Consider the following 23,065-nt stretch of genomic DNA (forward strand, 5'->3'; position numbering starts at 1 on the left):
TTTCCAAGTGAAAAGAGACCACCTACTGTCCAGCGCCCCTGGCAGTGAGCACAACAGGCCATGGTGACAACATCAGGGTCCCCAGCCAACCTTTCTTCGTCCGCGTCCCTCCCTGTCCACTAACGGTCTTCCAGGGCGACTTGGGTTCTAACTAGACTGTCCCAAAGAAACCCATACATTAATAAACTGGAATTCCGTAAATCAAGACACTAAGCTATGCCTGTTTACCGTCTAATCAAAGGGACAAACTCAAGTGGTGTAAGGGTATCAGCAGTGAGAATACAAACTTATAATATGCATATTCTTAGACCTAGCAATTCCAACTTTCACGAACTTATCCTAAGAAAATAACTGGCAAAGTAGGGCAAAGATGAATATACAAGCATGCTAAGTTTAGTGTTTTAAAATAGTGTTTTAATTAAAAATGTAAATATTCTAAAAATGTATAATCTAATTTCAACACAGGATTGATGAAATAAATGACGGTTTACTCACATAATGGAACAGTAGAAATACTGCTGTCCAGGCTCGATTATGCTGCCGTTAACACACACACACACCCCCTATCTCGGTGGACTAAAAGAATAAGGATTTATTTTTCCTTCATACAAAACCCACTGCAGGTCCAGGGCAGGTAGGGTTCCGTGGGACCCTTGGTGTCACACTCCTCAGTCCACCCGTACTTCTGTGACTGCTCTGGAAGAAACTGTTCAGCCTCTCACCTGTAATTAACTGCTTCTGCCTGTACCTGATTGGCTAAAGCACATCACATGACCTCACCTAACCTCACAGGGTTGGACCGGCAGTCCCAGCACATTTTCAGACAGCACAGAGCCAGTGTCCACTGCAAATCTGCAGCAGCTGAAGATGCTAACAGGGTGCACAATTTTCTGACGTGGCAAACTAACCGTGCTATGTCAGGTGGGGGAGAAAAAGCAGGGCCCCATTAAAAATGTCTACAAGTGTGTGTTATATACGTGCCTATACATTTAAAATAAAACACTGAAAAGATACACAGTTTAACAGTGTTTTCTCTGGGTGGTTGGACAGAGGTTTTTTAAAAAACTCTCTTAAATATTTTTTGGTATTATCTTTTTATTTTCCTCTTCCGTTTATTATAATAAACGTATTATTTTGATGATGAGAAAAAAAATAAAGCTATAGCTCTTTAAAACAACAAACTCAATAAGCTGCCATTCTGATTTCTAAGTCAATGTTGTATCAGTTAAGCCAAGGAATCAGTTCTCCTGGGTCTGAACCACCCTGTGTTTCTTCATAAAACTGAGCAGTTGGGGTGGAGAGCCAGGGCTCGGACAAGGGTGTCCCCACCCAGCTCCGTGAACTCAAAGAGCCTGACTATCCGAGCCATCTGCCTTCATGGCTTCACGAACTTCAAAACAGATGATATCTACTTCCCTTACATAAAACGCTCATTACACTTGCACGTCAAGGCAGGAGGTCGGGCACGTGCTTTCAAATCAGACAGACAGATGGACAGGATCTACTTGGTTTTCTCATTTGTAAAATGGGGAGAACAACGCCTTCCAGGATTGATTAATGTAATATTGGTAGGGTGCTCTGCACACAGATAGCGCTAAATGCATGGTCTATTACTATTACTGCTGCCTTATGTCCAGATCAAATAGAACACAAGCTAAATTAAGCAACAGAGGAATAATCAAGGAACATTTTATTGTATGCATTTTCTCAAAAAAACACACAAAAACAGAACCCACAAAGGGGAGTGAAGAATAGTTTTCTAGCTCTCTGGGATGAGCAGGGCATCATTTTATAGAAACGTGGCTAGTACAAGACAAAATGTACTAATCCACACTGCCCTTTGCGTCCCCAGTCAGAAAAGTCTATACAGAAAAACACTTTAAATTGTATCCTAATATAAATTTGTTGCACAATTAAACTTCAACTTACTCAAAGAATTATTGTATAGGAAACTGCAGAAAATAGAGTAGGCATTCAATAATCTGCTCACAATTAACAATTAAGCAATAGACACTTGAATAAATATAGCATGTATTACTTACTTGTTAAACATCACATTTACAATGAGCAGATGGTTTACCGTTAATAGTAACTGGCTTCTTACGTTTTAGGAGACACCAGAGCCAGTAACGGAAGTAGGGAGTAATTTAATGACAACTGATTTTAGAAAACAGCTCCTTGTGTCCGAGCCACGTGGTGTTTATTCCATACTGAGGCCAGTTTCAACAGTTTAAAAATGTAGGTATTAGCAAACTGAATTATTTAGGGGGAGAACAAAGAGACCCCACCATCTAGAGCAGTATTTTTGGTTTATCTCCTCTAGGCAGCAGGACAGAACCAGGACGCAGTATACAGAGATTTACAATGAAAAATCTGTCTCCATCTAATGCCATGAGTACACGCCTATCACTTACACGCGCAAAGAGCGATTTTAAAACATGTTTAGAACAAGGTGGCGTGTCCCGGTCACACACGTACTATGATCTAAACAGAAGGGTCTTCTCTAACATTCTGTACTTGATCCCTCGTGGCAGATTAGCGTGAATATTCAGGAATGGAGAAATCGGTAAACCGTTAACTTTGAAGAACTATTTTAAGCGACCTGTTTAAGAGTAATGCAGTCAAAATAAGGCAATAACTAGAAGTCTAGCTCACTCTATGTGCCCACCTCTATGTGTAAAGTTGAGAAAATAAATCTTTGCCCACCTCTATAAAAAATATTACCCCATTTGCTACCTAGTGTGTGACAGAGATAAGCCTGCCGTGTCATGTGTGTTTAAAAAAAATTGGTAATGAGCTCTGGCGGAGAGAAAATACATGGAAATGCTCTCCTTTCCTTTTCCGGCTCCCCGGCTCCAGTTCTTCCCCAAGTAAACCTCTCCTCCTCGACTTACGTTAGCGCCAGCCCTTAGGAGGCGCTGTAACGGCCTTATATTCTCTAGGAAACAGTGGGGTTTTCAGTAAGAATTTTTTAAAACAAAAGAGGTGTGAAAGCTATGGCATATTCTACAGCAATATTCTGCTCAGTCTACCACAAACACAAAACCACACTTTACAGAGGTGAACGGAGAGCAAAGCCCCCATTCAGCACCCCTCCGCGTGGCAGGGAATAGACCATCCTCCATTTTCCTTTCAGGACTTCATAAAACCCCCAGGATAGCACCTTTGTATGAACTGAACTACCAACTCAACTGAAGCTAACTTGGTTCAACACTGCCATTCGAGCTACCATCACTCCAATTCTTCCTCTGCACTATGTCAATAGCACACATTTTGCAAAGGGCCTATGAAGAGGTTTTGAAGGGAACATCTTCTTCAAGTGATGTAACACAAAAATTGTAAGGGGCAACAAAACCCTTCAGTCTTCTTTCTGAAGGCAAGTCAACTTTTTGACTGCAGGTCATTCTAGAACACGAAGTGCTTGACCTCCTTTCCTCGTTTGTGCCTGGCGATTAAGACATATTAGTTTGTCTGTCTTAAACTATTTCTTAAAAACATTTTAATTAACAGCTGCTACTAAAAATATTTAGTCTTGTCATTATATCATACAGAATGACCACGCTGTCTTGATTTGATTCCCCTAAAAATGATGCAGTAGTGAGTTTTTATCAATACCCATTAGAAGACTAACAAAAATACCATTGCTATTTTTAAATTTGTCCTTAAAAGAAGGAAGCCTCTCTCCACCCACTTCCATAACCCTGAAGTAACAAATACAGGTACTGTTGTTGTTAAAAACAAACAAAGAAATAAATACATGAGTATTAAAAGACAGGCTCCCCCATCCGTACGTCTTCCCCATCCTGGTACTAAGTGGCCAAAAACTTTTAAAATGCCATGTGATACAACAGATTTTGCTAATTGTTAGGAAAGTAATTAACAAGTTAGGAATTACTGTGCCGGACCTGTTTAACAATGACTGCTCTGGGTGACCAGTTTCCTCCTATGAAATATTATTAGGTTATACAACTAAAAGTCAACCTAGGGTAAAAAGCTTTGGAGTTCTTTTCTGAGGTGTACATTAAATTGCCACCGTATCACAGAGGCTCATCTTGGAACGGCAAACAGAATGTGTCTTTTAGGAGGACTGGGATGTTCCATGGAACAGACCGATCACTTCCCATCACAGTCATGCTGGTAGCTGGGTTTCCCCTCAGTCATCACTAATTGCAATGAGAAAAGGTCAGGCGGTGTGAGTCCCGTGTTAACAGCACCATAGAGACGTCTCGTCCTCAGAGCACATCTGGGTCGGGGGAAGAAGGTGGGCTGCCTGGGCTAGTCTAGAAACTGGACCACTCACTTAATGACAACCGTTCGCCCACGGCAGGCTGGCTGGGACGAGAAAGAACTGAAGAGGGCCCCACACTGGGTGCAAATGGTGGCACTGCCTGAAGACAACAGACACCTGGAAGAAGTGTGCCGACAGCTAAGCATGGAGACTATTCACGGACGGCCGGTCAACGAGGAGGACCTCTGGGCTCCTAAGTCCTGCTGCACCCCTCAAGAAAGAGAGGACCAGTCCGCCCCCCCAACTCCTGCCCTGACAGCAGAGGAGCACGTGACCTCGGGGGGCCAGCAAGTCTGAGGGGACATGTGTTTGTCCTTGGAACTGCTGGAAGAAAGTTCTAGGCATTAACTCTTTTGTTCAGCACGTTTTTCCTCCGAAAACTCGCATTTGCTAACTTACTGTCTCGGAACGCATCAGCTCACCGCTCCTGAGGACTCGAGCCTTGCTGGAGTAACCGCGCTCCTTGGGGACCCATGACAGGTGAACTGCTTCCACGTCAGTCCCCGCGGGTAGTTCCACAAATGCCCCAAAACACACCTTCACATGTTTTTTTTTCTTTTTAAAAAATGTTGATTTGTTTTTTAGTGGCTGCTGTCCATTCACGTGACAGAGACTGTGGAGCTACAGGGAAGCAGGGTGTCTGGAGAAGGCTGCCGCTAGGGAAGGTGCCGGCCTCGCCCGGCTCCCGGCTCAGTGTGGAGAAAACCCGGTCGCCAGGCTGCAGCCCACCACGGGTGTCATGTCCCAGATCTGCAAGAGAAGGGGGAGGCCTGGAGAAATGCTCTCAGGGGAAGTGCTGGCACTGAGGACGGACAGCTGGCACACTTGCAAAGGGGTCCAAGCAACTTATCCTCTTTTTTCACCGCAAAACCTCAAGATTTATACAGTGACAAAACAATGCAGTTTGCTAAATCATGAAAAAAGCTTATAAGGAGTCTCTCTGGACACCTGCAAATTATGTCACTCTGTTTTCCTAGAAATTTAAATTTATTTTTAATAAAAAGCCTAATGGGAAAAAGCCCATTTTTTAAAATTACGAAATAAACTACGTCATAGTTTCACAACCCAAGAGGGGTATTAAGTGTAACAGACTTTCAGTTTCTGCATTAGTGACCCAGGGATTTAATGAAAAAAATGTATGGTTATTTCTTACAAGTAGGAAGCCTTCTGCCCAGGATAAAAGGAACGTTTGTAGCAGAAGGCATGACCAGAGTAAGGGATCAGTAAGGCCCAGGCAGTGGGGAGGGAGAAACCCCGGGGCTGGCTGAGTGCAGACCGCAACAGAGGGGTGCCAGGCCCTCATCTGCTCACAGTTCACCCCGAAAGATGGGCAGAGGGAAACACTCCCAGAAGGAGCTGTCGCCAAGAGCATGGAAACTCACAAACGTGCGACTTGTCAGTCAGCGCTTCCCCCTTGACTACAGGTTGCTTATAAAAAGGGAAGGCAAGCCAGCTGCACCCATCCGGAGCACAACACCGAAGTGCTAATTGGGACAATTAAGCAGGTTACCTTCACCACGCGATCAGTCCCACAGGTCACCATCAGGCCCCTAGCAACGTCCATGGACATGTGGGAGATGTTATGTTTTCCTTCATGGAAGGTTGCTAGAGAAGTCCGACTAACAAAGAGAAAAGAGACCATTTAAGACTCAGCTTAACTGTTGCTAGAGCTAAGGGATAAGTTTTCTAAGCAACATAAAGAAAATACAGTAACAGTGTCAAAACTTACTCCAAAAAATGTGGCTACAGTGTTGGAAAGTAACTACAATTAAAGGATGACAGAAAGCATAAGTTGCAAGACTGCTTCATAAAAAATTTTATAAAACTCCCCAAATAACTAATTTTTATTTTCTTAGTGGAAAAGCTGATATATTCCTAGAAATGAGAACAAGGACCTGTAACACAGAAGAGAACTTCACTGCATGAGATCGTACGTTGTGGGCAACACACTCACAGGGAGGCCTGGGGCTCCTGGACACCCGGGGTCAGAAGCAGCCTCCTGCACTGCGCCCGCTCCGCCCTGCTCTGTAGCCCGCAGCCCCAGCCAGCCTCCACCCCCAGCTCACTAACCGACACCAGCGGTGCCCACTAGCTTTCCCATTGGGGCCTCTGCCAAGGTGTGCCTGTCTATTCCTTTCAAAGATGATTCAAACAGAAAGGAAAGAAAATGCTGGTTCTGCTTTAATAGATCTACGTGACTTGGGATAGAACGTGAAACCAGACAGGTTTGTCTCACACACAAACAGTTATTTATGGACAGATGGCTAGGTCAGATTTTTGTGGAAGAGAGAACATCTGTCTCCAGAATTTTCCTACTAATAAAATTTCCATGCATGTGTGAGTGAAGGTCAAAGCTGGGATGCCTTTGCAGAGCCAGCTCAGCCACCAAGAGTGTGCACGTGGCCTTGACCCTCACGGCACCCTGAGTGGCGCAGGGGCTCAGGAACAGCCGCTCAACTCACAGGTTTGAGCTGCATCCGTCCTCCCAGTGTTTGGGAGAAACTTGTCTTAAGTCATAAAGCTAGGATAGCAGCCTCTCTTTAGAAGGAAACTGAGACAAGACCAAGTGGGTATAAATACACTTGACCCTTGAACAACACGGGTTCAAACTGCGTGGGTCCACTTACACTGGATCTTTCTCAGTAGTAAATAGCACAGTACTACCCGATCTGCAGCCGCTGAACCACGGATGCCGAGGAACCACGCACGGAAGGGCCCCCTCTAAGTTACTCCCGGACTTCTGACTGCACAGAGGGCTGTGCCCCCAACGCCCGGCGTTGTGCGCCCGTGTCCCTTCTCAGGCTCTCGCACTGCAGGTGAACACGCAGGAAGGCAAGCAAACACTCACTCCTCGTCCTTGATGGAGTCGTAGCAGGAATCGCACATGCGGACCTGGAACTCGAAGCCCATGACGGGGTAGCTGGAGCGCCTGCTGCTGCACTTCCCACACACGGCCTGCCCGCACTTCCTGCAGTGATGCTGAGACCCAGGGAGGAAAAGGAGGCTGTTACCTTCTGCTGTCAAGCACGGGGCTTCCCTTCAGGGTAGGGGACGATGCGCCTTGAATTACAACCACGACTCAATGTATCAATTAACACGCAAAAGGCAGATCATTTCAATACCTGTCAAGGATTTCCAAATATCCTTGCTTTGTTGTTGCCCAAATTCTGCTTTTTACTCATTCATATTATCTGTCTAGATGGCAACAAACAACATTATGAAAACCAAATTCAAGCTCATTTAGGAGCCCAAATGGCTAGAGATTTCAGGAAGGAAGAATTTATTCCTATGTCAGAGAAGAGCTTCAAAATAAAGTTTTAAATGTAATTTTCCTTCATTAAGAAACAAATATCCACAATCACGTTTTGCTATTTCCTTTAATCTTTCACATTGTGATCCTGGAAATAAGCTTCAAGAACATTCCAAAATAGTCCATTTATTACTGCCTTTGACATTATATATATATGTCAAAATATATATATATTTTACATATATTATATATATATTTTAACCACTAAAAGCTTCATGACCCACACCTTTCCTGTCTCTACTATTAGTTGTTAATTCATAAGATTAAAATTCATTCATTGGAAGCACTACTTCTAAACTCGGACTACTTCACCCATCAGTTGCCACCAGACAGGCACTGAGAGAATGAGGCTGAGGACGGAATTCAGGTGCTATTTCTGAGCATTAGAGTATTATGAGTGGAAAAATAATTCCTGCACTGCCTGCCAGGCTCATATCTGCCCTTGCGGTAGAGTAGCTTTGTAAGTAAAATCAAAAAAGGTTTATTAACACACACACACTTTCGGCCAATCCCTGAGGGAGGTGCAACCAGTAATAAAAGGAATAAAATCAGCATTCTTTTGAACGTAACTGCACAAATTCATATTCGATCTGAGTGAGTGGCTACCTTCAAGGCTGCTGTAGAAATGTATGTTTTGTAGAACTGCAGTATTGCATGGACACCTGGTGATAAGAGCATCTTTGAAACCTATAGGCTACTTGGGACATGTTTCTTTAACTAATTTTAAAAAACAAAAAACAGTAGGTACTTGAAACATGCTTAATAGAAACGCTCCAGGTACACCTACATGGAATAATTCATGAATACTCTAAAAATTCCTAGTGTCAGAGCATTCCAGTAAGGGCTAAGCTGTTACCTGTTACCTGCTTGTGAAAGCTAAGGCTTAGATGCTCTAGTTCACTCTGATTCTGTGCTGGGCTACTACACACCCTGAGTTTAACAAGTAATAGTCCTAAACTCAGAGATCATTTATGTATTTACAAATAGGCTTTTGGGGTTTTCTGTGTCTCTGCTTTTCCAACATAGGACAAGCAATGGCACAGTTTGTAACAGTCTCACTGTCACCAAAGGAAAGGTCATGCTCACTGTCAGCCACACAGAGATGGTGACACCGAAAATGGAGGAAAAGTGTGATTCCAAACAAAATGATAGCCTAATCATACAAATGAGAAAATATATGATTAACGGCAGCTACTCACCTGTCTCAACCCCAGTGTCTTCGTGTCCCACATCTGCTTTATATTCCAGAAGAAGGGCTGCTCACACTTCTGACAAGAATCGCTTTCTAACCACTGAGGAGCCTGGGGGAAGAGAAAGCAAATGTGACGTCAGAGCATCTGCCTGCTCACAGTGAGTTTTCAGAACTACAGCAGTTCTAGACCGTATTGGGGTTATCATTTTTTTTAATCCCTCAATATATTATAGCTGTGGCATATTCAAATTATGTTTGTGTTTTCAGTAATCTTTATCGTTTTAGCCATGTTTTCAGGATTGTTCAATTTTTAATCTATAGATAGGAGGGAGTAATTTAATTTCCATTATGAATTCTTAAGAGTTGCCTTTATGTATTTCTTTTTTATGCCCAAGTTGTTTGATATCTATATTAAATGGAGAAAAAACCTTTCTTGAAGAATCTGGTGAACTACCACTTAGTTTGTGGGGTCACAAGAGTTCTTCTGGGCGGGCATCACGACAGACAGATCTGCCACCCCCACCCTCGTTCAGCCCTCATGAGTGGACCCCTGTGCCCACACGCCAGCCTGCAGACCCCGACTCTAGCGGTGATGTCTCTGCACTGTAATTCTTTACGCACATCTCTTCCCCCACCACTAACCTAGGAGTTATTCGTTGGTCTTTTCATCTTTGTATATATTCAGCCTATCACAGGGATAGGTTCTCAACGAATTTATGTTGAAACAGGGAAGTGAAAGTCTTGAAATAACTGAGAACTTAGAAAATGTTATTTCTAAATAAAACATTGTAAATTGTACTCGATTACAAAATGAACTCGTTAAAAATCTATTTAACCTCAATCACTTATCACATGTGTGCAATAAAAATATTAGAAAATACTAATTTTCATGAAACTAAACCAAGCTTATGAAGTAATAATCTTTTCTTGATCTGGAAAGTTAACGCTCAAGAAAAATGTATCTGAGAAGAGGAAGCAAGGATGAGAGAATCACAGAAACCACATTGTACTGACTCGTAAAATACGCAGTGAAGATGGACAGCTGCACAGTAAATCGAAAGGGACTCTGGGCGGCCTAAACAAGTGCCCTTACTTCTTTTGTTTCCTCCTGCAGCAAAACTTTCGGCTTTCCTATTCCTTACTTTAGACATGGCACTAGAAATATTTCTACATGTGACAGCCGCCACAAAGGTCTTTCTCTCGGGGGCAGGGGGTTACGCACTCACAAACAGACTGACGTGGGCCGAGACACAAGAGAGGTTTCTTTAAATAACTGACGCAATGAAGAGAGAAGGTGATTTAAGAACACTGCCTGTGAACGTCCCTGCAGGAGAATGGGGGATGCAGCGACAGGGCATGCCCTGATGCCAACAACATGGGGACATTGAATTGCAGGGGGAAGGAAAGCAGGTACCACCGCCGAGTCCTACGTTTGCAACAAATGCGGGACAGTCACATGGAACAAAACCAGTGCAGAAATGCTTTCATGGCAGTGATGTTGGAGTATGAGTCTACACATCATGAGGTCGGGGGGACTAAATGAGTATATCTGGGAAGCATCCTGCCTGGTACAGCGAGTGTCACAGGAGTCCAGCAGTGTGCCAACTGTGTTATATGCCTCATTTTGCTTAATTTTCTACAACACCTAGGAGACACAGTAACTTTCTCCCCCATTTACAGCAAAGAAACTGTGGCTCAGAGACTGAAGCCACTGTCAGTGGTCAGTTAGTGGCTGGAGACCCCAGGAGATCCAGGAGTCCAGCCCATCCCTGGGTGTGTCCACTGCGCTCTATCCAGCCTCTGTGAGTGGTCCTGTTCATCTCAACACGTGAGGATCCCCAAACACATCTCTGGAGTTTCATAACTTAGAGATTGAGTTCCCGCCCTCGGGAGCATAGTTCTGTCTAAGGGCTAGGAAACTGTCGCTTGGCTGAGCTGGAGGACAGGAGGGAGCAAGGGAAGAAAAACAGGCTTAAAATATTTTGAGATAACAAACTCAGAAGTACAGACTTTTTGGAGCACATTTCAATATAAGAAATACCCATAACTTTGTTTCTCTTAATAGGATTAAGTGTTAAGTGTAAGCCATCATGAACCATCCTCTTAAATGTTGATCCTCTAAGGAGAAAAAGCTTTCTTTTGTGCTGAGAAGAGCAAAAGAGAACATCAATTAAGTATTCTGACTGTTTCATTCTCTTTTCCACATCTTGCTCCATTGGCCTAACTGGACAAAGATGATGTAACAAGAATAACCCCACTGCACTGCTGCTACCGACCGGTGCGTGGGTCTGCTTTGCGCTAATGTATAAAATAGTATATATTCTGTGATCTACTAGCTTAAAACGAAGTTCTTATTTCAAGAGGATTCATCCTAATTACCGTTACTTGCTCATTTATGTTTCGTGCCTACTTCCCCAAAGGAGTCCCCTAATTACAATCTGACAAGGAGGCAGATTTGCTTCCAACCTGCCAGTGGTGGCCGACAGCTTCTGTGGGGCAGGAACACTCCAGTCAGTGTTTCCAGTATGTTAGAAAGAAATTCCAGGCCAGCCCTGTGGGGCTAGAAAGTCTAGGATTAATCTGCTACACCCATCCCTAAGGAAATCATACAAACTACACAAAGCCCTAGCTCAGGGTGAGAATCTAACAGATCACAGGCCACTCGCTCTTGCACTAACATTAACTCAGCTGGTTTAAAAAGATTTAAAAAAGCCTACAAAAATATTGTATGTTTCTGAGATAATTTTCTTTCCCACCAACACCACCGACTGAGACAGAGAAGCTAGTAGAGCAAAATGTGTTCCCAGCCAGTTTGCACATGATGTGGGGTAACCTTGCGTAAATGACTCAATGGAAAAGAGTCGCCCTGAACACAGGAAGCACCTTGAGTGACAGGACTGTCTTTTCTTTCCTGAGAGGTAGAAACAAGCTCCACACTCACATAACCTGGAAGGAAAGGACGCTGCTCCTAGTTTCTTCTTCTTCGGAAAGAACTTACAGAGGATGAGACTAGTGGATTGAATTACTACGGTTAAACCCTCACAAGAGCCACTAGCAGCAAGGGGCCCCAGGGGCTTCCTCCCCCGTCACGATCCAGGGAACACATCCTCTCTCTGAGTTTTCTGCTTTCTCAGAATAAGATTGAAAAACAACAGGCCGAGAGTCCAGGAAACAGAACAGTTCTCTAGCTGTCACTGTGGCATGTAACTAGTGGTTGACAAATATAATGCATAATTCAAATAAACCTTTGCAAAGAAAGTACAACACATTCTGTAGTACTGAGCCAATGTTACATACATTTAGTTAATGAGTTACTCTAAGGCTTACCCATAGATTTTTAGAAAAACCAAAAAGAGAAATTAACCAGTAGACACACAGTCAAGATTTCATCTATCTGACTTGTTTCACATGCCAGGCTGTGCGGACTGCCTGCCGCTGCGGAAACTCTCCAACGAGTAGAGAATGCGGGGCAAAGTGACACACAGGGAAGACCCTGTCGGACAAAAATCAACAAGCACGAGCATGAGGCCCCGGGACCGCCTCACCTCGGTCGGCAACTCCAGCCAGCGGGTGGAAAAGCAAGAAGCAGGTTTGGGGACCTCTCCCCATCGGCCCTGCCTGGCCCTCTCACCTCCTCTCTGCTGACGTCCATGTTCCACACTGCAATCCCGCCGTCCGAGGAGCAGGAGACCAGCTGCCTCGTGAGCTGAAGGTAACACAGCGACTGCACCCGGTCACTGCAAACAGCACACACACAGTCACGTGTCTCAGTGTGGGAAACGCAGAAACCATCCCCATGCGGGCTCCAGTCTCTCCCCTCACTGGAATCGCCAACTGGCATTTTATCCCTGACTGTTTGGTATGGTAATCTGCACCCCAATATAAACTTTCATTGGTATTCTGTAACTTACTACACAGAAAAATAGTTTCTATGAAATAAACACTATTATTTTCCAATCAGTCATTAAGAACTGCAGGTCAGATGAGGTGATGACTATGGTTTTCTGGACCAGTCACCATGATTCCTTTTCAGGTGCACAAGAATGTTTCTGAACAAGTAGGTAAATCTTAAAGGGTGTGTAAGTCCCTTACTGGAACATAATCCATGAGAACACGTAATCGAACACATGGAGATACTGGTGGGCACGCACACACGTGCAGTCACACACGCAGACACACACTGATGGGGTGAAGAATCTGCCCCCTCTGGACGCCCTAGGAAACCATCTCCAGACACGCAGGCTTGTGTGGAGAACCTTCCCTTTCCTTGGCTACTTTTCAGCTTGATTCTGCTCAGTTAACAGTGACAGCCTAACCAAAAACAAGGGGGGAAGGGTTCCTTTTCCTTTCAAGACTAGCCAGCAAAAGCCTGAGTATTAGTGTCATAGCTTAGGTGAATGCAACTGTGTCAAATCAAACCTTACTTCTTAATGAAGTACCCTTTAGAATTTAAAAAAAAAATGAGTAAGGCATCCAGTTCGGGAATGGCTTAATAGCACACTGCACGCAATCTTTCGTGGTCCGAGTCCTCACTCGTGGTATCTAATCCACGTCTGCCTCCAGCAGACGTTTCAATGTGGGTGACTCCTTGGGAGAGAAAGGTGGCAAGTGCTCTTTGGACCAAGAAGGAAGAAAACCCTGGCCTGTTTTTGCTACAAAACACCAGGCGCTCAGGACGAACAGAAAAGCAGTTGGAAGCAGACCCAGTGAGCCCTGCCGAATGGCCATCTTAAAAGATGGGGTTTGGAGAACGTGGTCTCAGAACACTAACGCCTCCCGCAGCTCGCCCCGGCTCAGACTCCTCCCCCCTCCCGCAGACAGCCACGCACTGATGGCCTTGGAGCAAGAGCGTGCGGCCTTTCCTCCCTCCGATGTCCCACACGATGATGCTGTTGTCAGAGGCTCCTGAGAAGAGTAACCGTTGAACAGGCTCCCACCAGAGGCAGGCGACACCACCTAGGGGCGAGAGAGGGAGGGGAAACATGAATCTACGTTAGGACATACACATCTGATAGCAGAAGACCGATCTAGGACCAGCTGAGTCTTTAAGTAAAACATATCTTCTTTGTACAAAGGGGCTTTATCGTGGGTCACAGAGAAGACACAGAGCATCCATCATCCCGAACTGCAAGATTAGGATTTTCAGTTGTCCATCAGGCTACTTTGAACTCAAAGGTGTTTAAAGATTTTCCTTGTCTACATCAAAAAATGATAAGGCAGCTGTATATGAGGGTTAGTTAAGAAAGAGCTTTTGAAGAGAAAAAAATAGCTACTAATATTTCATGAGAAAAGGCAGTAAAGTTTTCCGTGGTTATCTTATATAAGATAAAAATCTAGAGTACTCTGGGTCTCTGGGACCTTGCAGGTGTTTTAGTCCAGAATGCCTATGCTTAAGAAAATTAAATTATGTGTCTCAGAAAGAAAAAAAAAAGATCTGTAGTATCCTTTTCACTGTCTCTTTCCACAGTGACAAGCAATCCACACAATTATGCCAGAGAATTCAGGTAAAAAATCCAAACCCTGCATTTTACAATTCTATACTGGCTAAACTTATCAAATTTGATACTGTTGGGAAAAAAATCTTTCTTTCTACAGATTTCCGTTTCAACAGATCTCTTCATTGTTCCATTGATTACTGCTTGCCCAGAAAAATATTATTAATAAACTTAATTAAACTGAACCAGTCACACAAGCTAATAATATTTTGGGGGAGTATATATAAAATTGAGAAAGCCATAGTCAAAATTATGAGACTAGCTTCTCACAGACCTCAACAAAAGTGAAAAGAGAAGTATTGTGCAAAAACCGGCTTCGGGGATCAATTCTGCAGAAATCCTGACCCTGGGTGACCCTGTGCCCCATGAGCTACAGCTGGAGGCCTAAGAGGATACAAGCAAGCGCCTTCTCTGTGAACACTGCTCAGTAGTTATCAGAATCGATTCGGCCCTCAGCAACGCAGAGGACATTTAAGAGACCAGGGGTCATGAGACCATGAGTCACAAACAAAAAGTGGCTTCTGCAGGGACTGAGCTTTCCTGCCCAGACTATTCAACCTCACTGTCCTCGGCTCCCTTCTCCTCTGCAAGGTCCCTGATCTGTTAGACTCATTTTAACTAAACTAGGTTAGCTATGGAGGACATTTAATTTGCCATACTTAAAAAACTATCTTCATAAACAAGTCCAACATTAATTCCTTCAACAAAACCCCAGTTCTTCAGTCTGAACCAGATGGCCTCACAGCTTCTAATTTATTACTCAATATAGTCAATTGAGTTTTTTTGACTTGATATATTGAGTTTATTTATTTATTTTTTTATTGAGGTATAATTGATTTACAATGTTTCAGGTGTACAACAAAGTGATTCAGTTACACATATATATTCTTTTTCAGATTCTTTTCCATTATAGGTTATTACAAGAAATTGAATATAGTTCCCTGGGCTATACAGTATTTCCTCATTGTTTCTCTATTTTATATATATAGTGTGTGTGTATATTTATATTTATATTTATATTTATATTTATATTTATATTTATATTTATATATAGTATGTATCTGTTAATCCCAAACTCCTAGTTTATCCCTCCCCACTGCCCAGCTGATTGAGTTTTAAAACCTTTCCACAAAGCTTTGCCAAATCAGCAAACTACAGAAATAACAGAATTCCACCCAGTCATTCTTTCCCTTCAGTCCCTCCCCAGGGGATATTTTCCAAGTAGAGAGAACCAGCCTACACATTTCTTCTAACTTTACTGACCTACCAGGTCTTGCTCAATGCCCTAGAAAGTGACAAATTTAAAACAGCAATAACAACAGTCTTCTAAAAGTCTTACCATTTATAAGACATTTTAAAAGGTCTTCTGAAAATAATTTGATTGAAAAAGGTAGACAAAACAGAAAGTATTACCCACACAAGCAATCTGGAAGGGATTTTGACAAAACGAAACCTAACCCAACCCCTTGTCTTCACTTAGTCCTCACTCTTCAAGATCTTTCTGAGATTGAAATCCCATATCTGGACAATCAAAATGAAATCTGACAGATCATAAGGAGTTGATCATTCATGAAGCCACAGAGCTGAGAACTAAATTCGAGAGCCCCAATTAAGTGAAAACCGGGGGTGACTACACAGCCTACCTTCATGTCCTTTAAGGGCTGTAATAACTGAACAGGTGCTCTGTTCAAGCTTCAGCAGGGTGATCTGTCCAGAATAGTCTCCAACAAAAGCATACTGAGTATCAAAATCGTATCTGTGGAGAAGCAGTCAAGGATATACACCACAACCCATCTCAAAGTTATAAAACAGAAAATGCACATTTTAAAGAGAATAAGCACAAAATCTAAAACTATGAGAAAAGAAAGACCCGACTGAAAAGCACACATGTAAATATTGAAGGAAAAAATGTTTTAAGCTAGAATTATCAGCGAAATTAATATTCATTCAACGAGAATTCACTGAGTACTTGTTACCATTCCAACCAACATCCTAGGAATTGGCAATAAAAAAGATAAGAGCTGATAGAGAGGACAGACATAAGAGCAAGTAGGTATAACCCAATTATCATAAAATGTTAAAAAGTACAATACTTAACAATGAAAACAGCAAGAAAGAACTGGGAGAAAATGGCTATTCATGAAATAGCTCTAGAAATTAAATACAGACATGAACCCATGTTTCTTTTGGGCCCAGATGATTGAGCTTTAAGTGAAGAGGATGGTTTACTTTAAATTGCTGTGGAGAGCTTAACTTTAATCATCCGAGGGGCAGTTATCTGGGGTGGTAGTAAATTTAAAATTTAAAAAATATATGAAGTATTGGTAACGATTCATTGCTTTCTCGGTCACTTTGTGGCCATAGAAGTCGGTGGCAGATTAGCAGCTCATACACAAGAGGATAACTACTATTTTAATTCCAAAACACAGGGCACAGTGAGGACTGCAGGCCGGGCCATGACTTTGTGATTCTGGGACATTTTCTATCAAGGCGTGTGAAGGCCCACCACGTAACAGAAAAACTGATTTAGCACGTGACACATCTAATTATTCAGCACATGACACATCTGAGAATGTTTCCCTTGTTTGATTCTAAAGTGTGCCGCGCGTGTTAAACGTCTCATGCTGTGCACGCATTTGTGGCAAACATTTTTTATGAAGGCTTTCAATGGAAGAAAGGAATTCTACTTCACCAGACGTCCAAGTCTGAAAGAGAAATGACCGTGGGGTAACTGCCTGTCGAGGACAGCCCTGAGCTCCCGGTCACTGAGATACACAGCTCCCACGGCAGCCTTAAGCAAGAGCAAGTGCTATGTGAAACAAATTTCATAGAAAAATTTTAGAGCAGCAATTTCTGAACATTTGGGTGATCCTGAGGCACCCCTGGGAGCATTCTAAGGATTATGAACTCTCTCCAAACACACACCAAAAAACTATAAAATTCCTTGTAGTGCAGGTATGAACTTCAGGATCACAGACCGTTAGTACATTTTCTTGCAGGGTCTGCAAATAATCTAATACTAGAAGATCCATTCTTTTTTTCCCCCTTTCTTTGTACAACACAAAGTTTTTTCTTTCACTCTGAAAATCCAAAAAGTGAAGGGAGGAGTTCGCATTAGTGAGGTTTAGGCTTTTCAAGATTGTGTTAAAACACATACAGCACCTCCCACCAGAGAAAGGCAATTCAATTAGTTATTTTTTTTAATAAAACAATTTTATACTAAAGAAAAGCAGAGAGAGAAATTCTTCGATTTTATGTGAAATATGTAGAAATCACTGAGTCTTTGGATCTCCGTTAGCAATTTGTGATCAGATTCTCAATCGCCCACTGAGACACGAGGCGCGAGGCAGGAGCCGGTCCCGCCGGGGGAAGGATACTGTAAACACGACGCCCAGGAAGAGAAGAAGTGCCTGCCCAGCATGTTCCCGCTGCGGGTGCACATCCAGCTGATGCACTTGTCGTGGCCGGTGCTGATCACCCACTCCGAGGCCAGGCTGAAGATGATCGCGGACACCCGGTTCTGATGCGCTGCGGGAACAGAAAGGGGAAGTCTGCGCCTTTCAGGAAGAAATGCCTCATTCAGAACCTAGTCTCCGTGAGGGAGAACTGAGGCTGCCCTTCTCCAACTGGTCGACTTGCAGACTCACTGTCTCAACAGTCCTGCCCCGAAAATGCCTGCACTCTGAAAAAGCTTCAGAGAACCTCTCCTACTCCAACCCCGCGACCTCAGGCTCTCCGGGGCCTGCCCTCTGCCCCCCTATAGGGAAGACAATCAAAAGCTGCAAATCATTAAAGAGTAAGGCTCTAGAGGGATTCAAATAACGCACCGAAGAACGGATGAAAAACACACACACACAACTTAACTATCAGTGAGTTCCACAAGGAAAGCAGCAGTTTTTTCTTAAAAGAGGTTTTTTTTTTTTGTTTATATCTTTAGTGTTTTGACCCTTCAGAAATCACTGGCATTGTAAAAAGAGCAGCTGAAATTTGAAATTAAAAATAATGGAAGCATTTTTTTCCTAAAATAATTTGTGTGTAACTTTTTATTTATAAGACAAAGCATTTGTGAAGTTCTGTATTCCAAAATAATAGCTGAGAATGAGGAAGGCTTCTACTACCTAACTTCTGGAATATTTCCAGGTCATTTGTAAGCCACACCAGGGCAGTGACCTATCTACCTTATCTGGTCCAGGATCTTGCATGCAGCAGGTGTTTAATAAATGCCCAGTCTGATGAATGAAGTCAGAGGCTAGACAGAGACACCTCTGACCTTGCTCCCAGCTGTACAGGCTGCTTTGGAATAGCGGGACTCTGTCTTATAAATTAATCAGAAAACAGTGCAACCCCCTGGGAACATGGGCAAAATCATGAACAGATATTCAGACAACATGACAAACAGCCAACGTTTTAAATAAAGCCTAAATGATTTCAAAATTGAGAACTATTTTGACTATCAAATTAGCAAAAAAAAATTTTATAAAGAGTAAGATTTAATGAACAGGCGCTTGCAATCACGACTCATGGAATTGTAAAAAATTTACTATTGCTGGAAAGACTTTTGTGAAATAAAGTATTAAAAAAAGTTTTTAAGTTTGACCCTATTATCCCACTTTTAGGAATCTTTCTTAAATAGAAGTAATCAGGGTTACAGGACTGGAGTCAGAGTAACCATCAAGGACACACACACATATGTATATGCATATACATGTACAACTGAAATAACCCACACTCACAGATACCTATGCACACATACATATAACATGCACCACCGTATACGTTAGTATGTGTTACCAAAAAGGAAGCAGTACACATTTTCAAAAACAGAAGAACGGTTAAATTAACTCATACATGCAACCAATGGAATAGTATAGAAAACTTTAAATGTTAATAAGTGGAAAAACGATGGTAAATAATTCTGAAGAGCCAATAGTCTCTCAGATAACTGAGGTAACAGTACTTTTAAAAAGTTAATGTGGAAACCTAATTTTGATCATAAGACACAGTGTCCCAGTTTTGTGCGTGTGTATCTATGTGTATGTGTGTGCAAGCATATATGTATGTATTATGATTACCTGGATAGGTCTTGATAAAGTTCATTTTATTAAAATCTTCAGAAACGTGAAATTCCTAAAAGTAAACACATGCAATAATAAAGCAGTTACGGTTTTAAAAACAACAGGAACTCAACGTTCAAAAGGAAGTAAAACCCAAAAATGGCTACTACGAGCCTTGAGACTCAAGATGAGCTACGTAAGAACAACTGGGAATGGCTTCTTTCATTGGTCCTGTCCTTTTTCATCCCATTTCTTTTGGAACCAGACAAATAAAGAAATGCTGCTGACCAGCACAGTGTTTTTATCCAACTTTTCCCCTGCAAACGAGAGCTCTATCCTTCCTCTCCAACTGCAAAGGCATCATCCTGTTAATTTTGCTCTCTTGGCTTCACTAACAAATCCTCAAGATGATACATATCAAGCAAAACAACAAAACCATTACTAACATAGTTCCCTGCACCAGTGAAAAGAAGACATTGGGTATCTGAAGCAATGGAAGGGGAAAACTATACGTATTTAATATAGAAACACACAGAAAAAAGGAAATTTAGAGATTGTGGGTGATTTTCTTTTTTTATACTCCTATATTTTCCAAAATTTGTATAACCTATGTAACACTTTAGGAAAAAATTAAAAGCACATACTTCTTAATGAAAAAATGAGCTTCAACATAAAACTGAAAAGATAAAACTCTAAAGAAAAAGCATTAATCAAAAATTCTACTAATCAATGCTAAATTCATAAGTTCTTAAGAGTCTAGATAATACAAACATTATGAATTATTGATTGATTAGAATGAAAAAAAAACCCACAAAGGAATACTGTTTTCTTGTTTTCCATCTTGGTTTAACAAAGTATAACAATGTACCAGAGTATTTTACATATACTAATCTATGTTGGGGGAAAGAATCAATAGATCAATGCTAACTAGTGATAAACTGGATTTACACTGAAGAGCTATAAGTGTTTTTATACACCATCCTGTAACTGCAGAGAGTACCCCTGAACCAGGAGCCACAAGAAGGGTCCCTAGAGAATTAAGTGTATGAACACTGTCACCACTGAGAAGCTGAGACTTGCCCTCATGGCTTCTTGCTATATATGCAGATGCACATTACCATAACAGTCCTATAAAATCTTTAGAAAAAGAAACACGAGAACACTGGCATTTAATACTAAATAATGTATTTACAGCAGCCTCAAGCCCCAACCCCGCAGCCCCCAGCCCTCGCCACCTGCCCACAGCAGAGTGAACTGCTTAAGCAGAGAGAGCCTGTCTTTGCTCCTAGCTCTTTCCTTCTTGGCTCTTAAACACAGTCAAGGCTTCTCCTTTAATTTAAAAAGCAAAACAAACAAGCAGAAGACGACAAAACTCCCTTAACAATACTACAACTTTCCCTGCCCCCTTCTGTACAGATCAGCACACGCTCGCCCACTCAGGCTTTCTGGCTCCTCACCCCAGTCACCCTTCAGTCCACTGCGCCCCAAGGCACCACCCCCACCCCCCAAGGGAAGCTCTCCCTGCAACCGCCAGCTGCTGTCTAACTGCCATCCCCAAGGTCGCGCTCAGGTCCTGGTCTCATCCTCTCTGCCTCACCTGAAAGGCCTGGCTGGGCCTCCTCTCACTTTGTCCATTCTTTCTCTGTCTCCCCTGTGGGTTCCCAGTCCCCTGACTTTCTCTTACAACATGTTGATATTCCCCAGGGAATGTGACCTGGGCCCTCTGCTCTGCTCACCCTACCTGCTACCTCTGTCCCCAGTAAGAGCAGTCATCTCCACTGAGTCTGAAGTCTGGAGGACTCCCCACCCCAGCCCAAACCAAGCCCCTGAGGTTCAGGCCCATGAGCCCAGCTGTCAAAGCTGGACGCGTACCTCTCCCCTCAAATTCAGCATCATTTCTGTCTCAGGGAGCAGCTAACCGTTCACCACCATCCTGGCTAGAAATCTGGAGGCCACCTCATTAGCACTGCTCTCTATTAAACAGCTACATCTAATCAGACATCAAGCCCTACTGCCCAGACAGTCCTTGAGCCATCACCTCCATCACCGCCCCAGTGTGTCACAGTCTCACACTGGGGTCCTCATCAGCCTCCTAAGTGGCATCATCACTTTCAGCCTTGCCCCCTACAAGCCGACCTTCCACGTGTCAGCACACGAAGCTAACAGGACAGACACCTGACCATTCATTCCATCCTCCCCCTGCTTAATGCTCTTTAAGGGCTCCCCATCGTGCAGTGACCCCCTAATGCACTTGACCCTAAGGGTCACTGCAAGGACTTGCTGAAGCAGAGATTCCCAGGCCCCTCCCTGGTGATTCTGAAGCTGCGGGTCTGGCCTGGAGCCAGGGAACGGATATTTCAGTAAGTTCCCTAGATGATCCATATGCCTGACTCTACAAGTTTGGGCAACTCAGCTCATACAGTGTAGCCTGGGCTCCGGAATAAACACTCAAGGATCACCACTTCCACTTCCCCTTCTCCCCTGCTGGCTTCCCCATTAACCCCACTATAATCCGAGCCATTCAGGACTCAGGCCTGGGCCCTGTCTTGTCTCATTCTCTCCCCACATGATCACAGCTATCCTTACAAGGGCTTAAAGACGCCCTGTGTGCAGACGACTCCCCAGTCCAGGCTCCCACAGGACTCCAGGCCTGCAAATCCAATGCCAACGTCACATCGCCACCAGACGCCTCACTGGTATCTCAGCTGGTTCCTCGTTGTCCTCTTTCCCTCCAAATGCCCCCTCTCCCCACATACCCCTAAGCCCTTCTCTTTTCAATAAATGATACCACTCTCCCCCAGTTACTGAAGCCAGAAACATGGCTGTCACCTGACTCGCTCCTCGTCCTGCCCTCCCCACACCCAGCCTGTCACAGATGTATCTCAAGTCATCTGCTTCTGTCCATCATCATGGCCACGCCCTCACCTGGACGGCTACACACCTGATGTCCCCACCTCCACTCTTCCTGGCCCTCAACCCACTCTCCACCGAGCGGCCAGAGCGATCTTTTAAACATGTGAATTAAATACTGCCATTCTTCTGTGGAAACCCCACGAGAGCTTCCCACAGCATTTACAACGAAACTTAAAACTTCACCCAGACCTGCACGGCCCCCGTGACATGGCCTCAGCCCGCTTGTCCCATCCGCCCTCAGTCCTGCCCTGTCTCTTAGCTCCATCTGGCCAAGATGATGTCCTCCGAGTCCTCAGACACAGAGACCTTCCCACCTGGAGTCCTCACGGGTACATTCACTTCTGGAACACTTACTCTGACTCTGCCCGGCTGCCTCCTGCCCACCGTTCAGGCCTCAGCTGAATGCCACATCCTTGGGGCAGCCCTCCTGACGATCCTGTTTACCAGGGGCAGGGCCACAGACCTCTCTGGCTTCCCTCTTACCCAGCTCACTTCTCCACAGCACCAGCACCTCCCAGCCATCGTCTAGGACCTGGCACATGCACAGGCCGGCCTTGCCTCTCTCCAGGCCACTGCAGCCACCAGGTCTGTGTTCTCATAGCTCTGTGTGCACGCTACGGCTGTACTCACTCACCACATCATGGAACCCCACTAGCTACATTTTACTCATTGTTTCGATTCCCAGGTCTGTAAAACAGTACGACTCAAAGTGCGGTCTATGGACCACGGGTCCTGATGAAAGAAGGAGAGAAACAGGGAATGAGTGCTCAGAAACCTTACAGCAATTTAATACTGTTATGAAATCCAAGCAGA

At 43.6% G+C, this 23,065-nt stretch overlaps 1 protein-coding gene across 2 annotated transcripts in view; it reads right to left on the reverse strand.

Moving 5' to 3' along the window:
* Positions 1–1,659: 1,659 nt before the first annotated feature.
* Positions 1,660–23,065, reverse strand: part of WDFY1 (WD repeat and FYVE domain containing 1) — a 43,617-nt gene continuing 22,211 nt past the window's right edge. For both annotated transcript variants that reach the window (XM_032480344.1, XM_032480345.1), the window contains exons 4-12: positions 19,358–19,412; positions 17,663–17,813; positions 15,929–16,041; positions 13,620–13,746; positions 12,422–12,527; positions 8,798–8,899; positions 7,137–7,267; positions 5,799–5,907; positions 1,660–5,038 (exon numbers count right to left, since the gene is read on the reverse strand). In XM_032480344.1, coding sequence (XP_032336235.1) covers positions 4,979–5,038; positions 5,799–5,907; positions 7,137–7,267; positions 8,798–8,899; positions 12,422–12,527; positions 13,620–13,746; positions 15,929–16,041; positions 17,663–17,813; positions 19,358–19,412 — 954 coding nt within the window. In that variant the 3' untranslated portion in view covers positions 1,660–4,978. The remainder of the gene's footprint in view (positions 5,039–5,798; positions 5,908–7,136; positions 7,268–8,797; positions 8,900–12,421; positions 12,528–13,619; positions 13,747–15,928; positions 16,042–17,662; positions 17,814–19,357; positions 19,413–23,065) is intronic.

This window comes from Camelus ferus, chromosome 5 (assembly GCF_009834535.1).
Source record: "Camelus ferus isolate YT-003-E chromosome 5, BCGSAC_Cfer_1.0, whole genome shotgun sequence".
NCBI lineage: Eukaryota > Metazoa > Chordata > Mammalia > Artiodactyla > Camelidae > Camelus > Camelus ferus.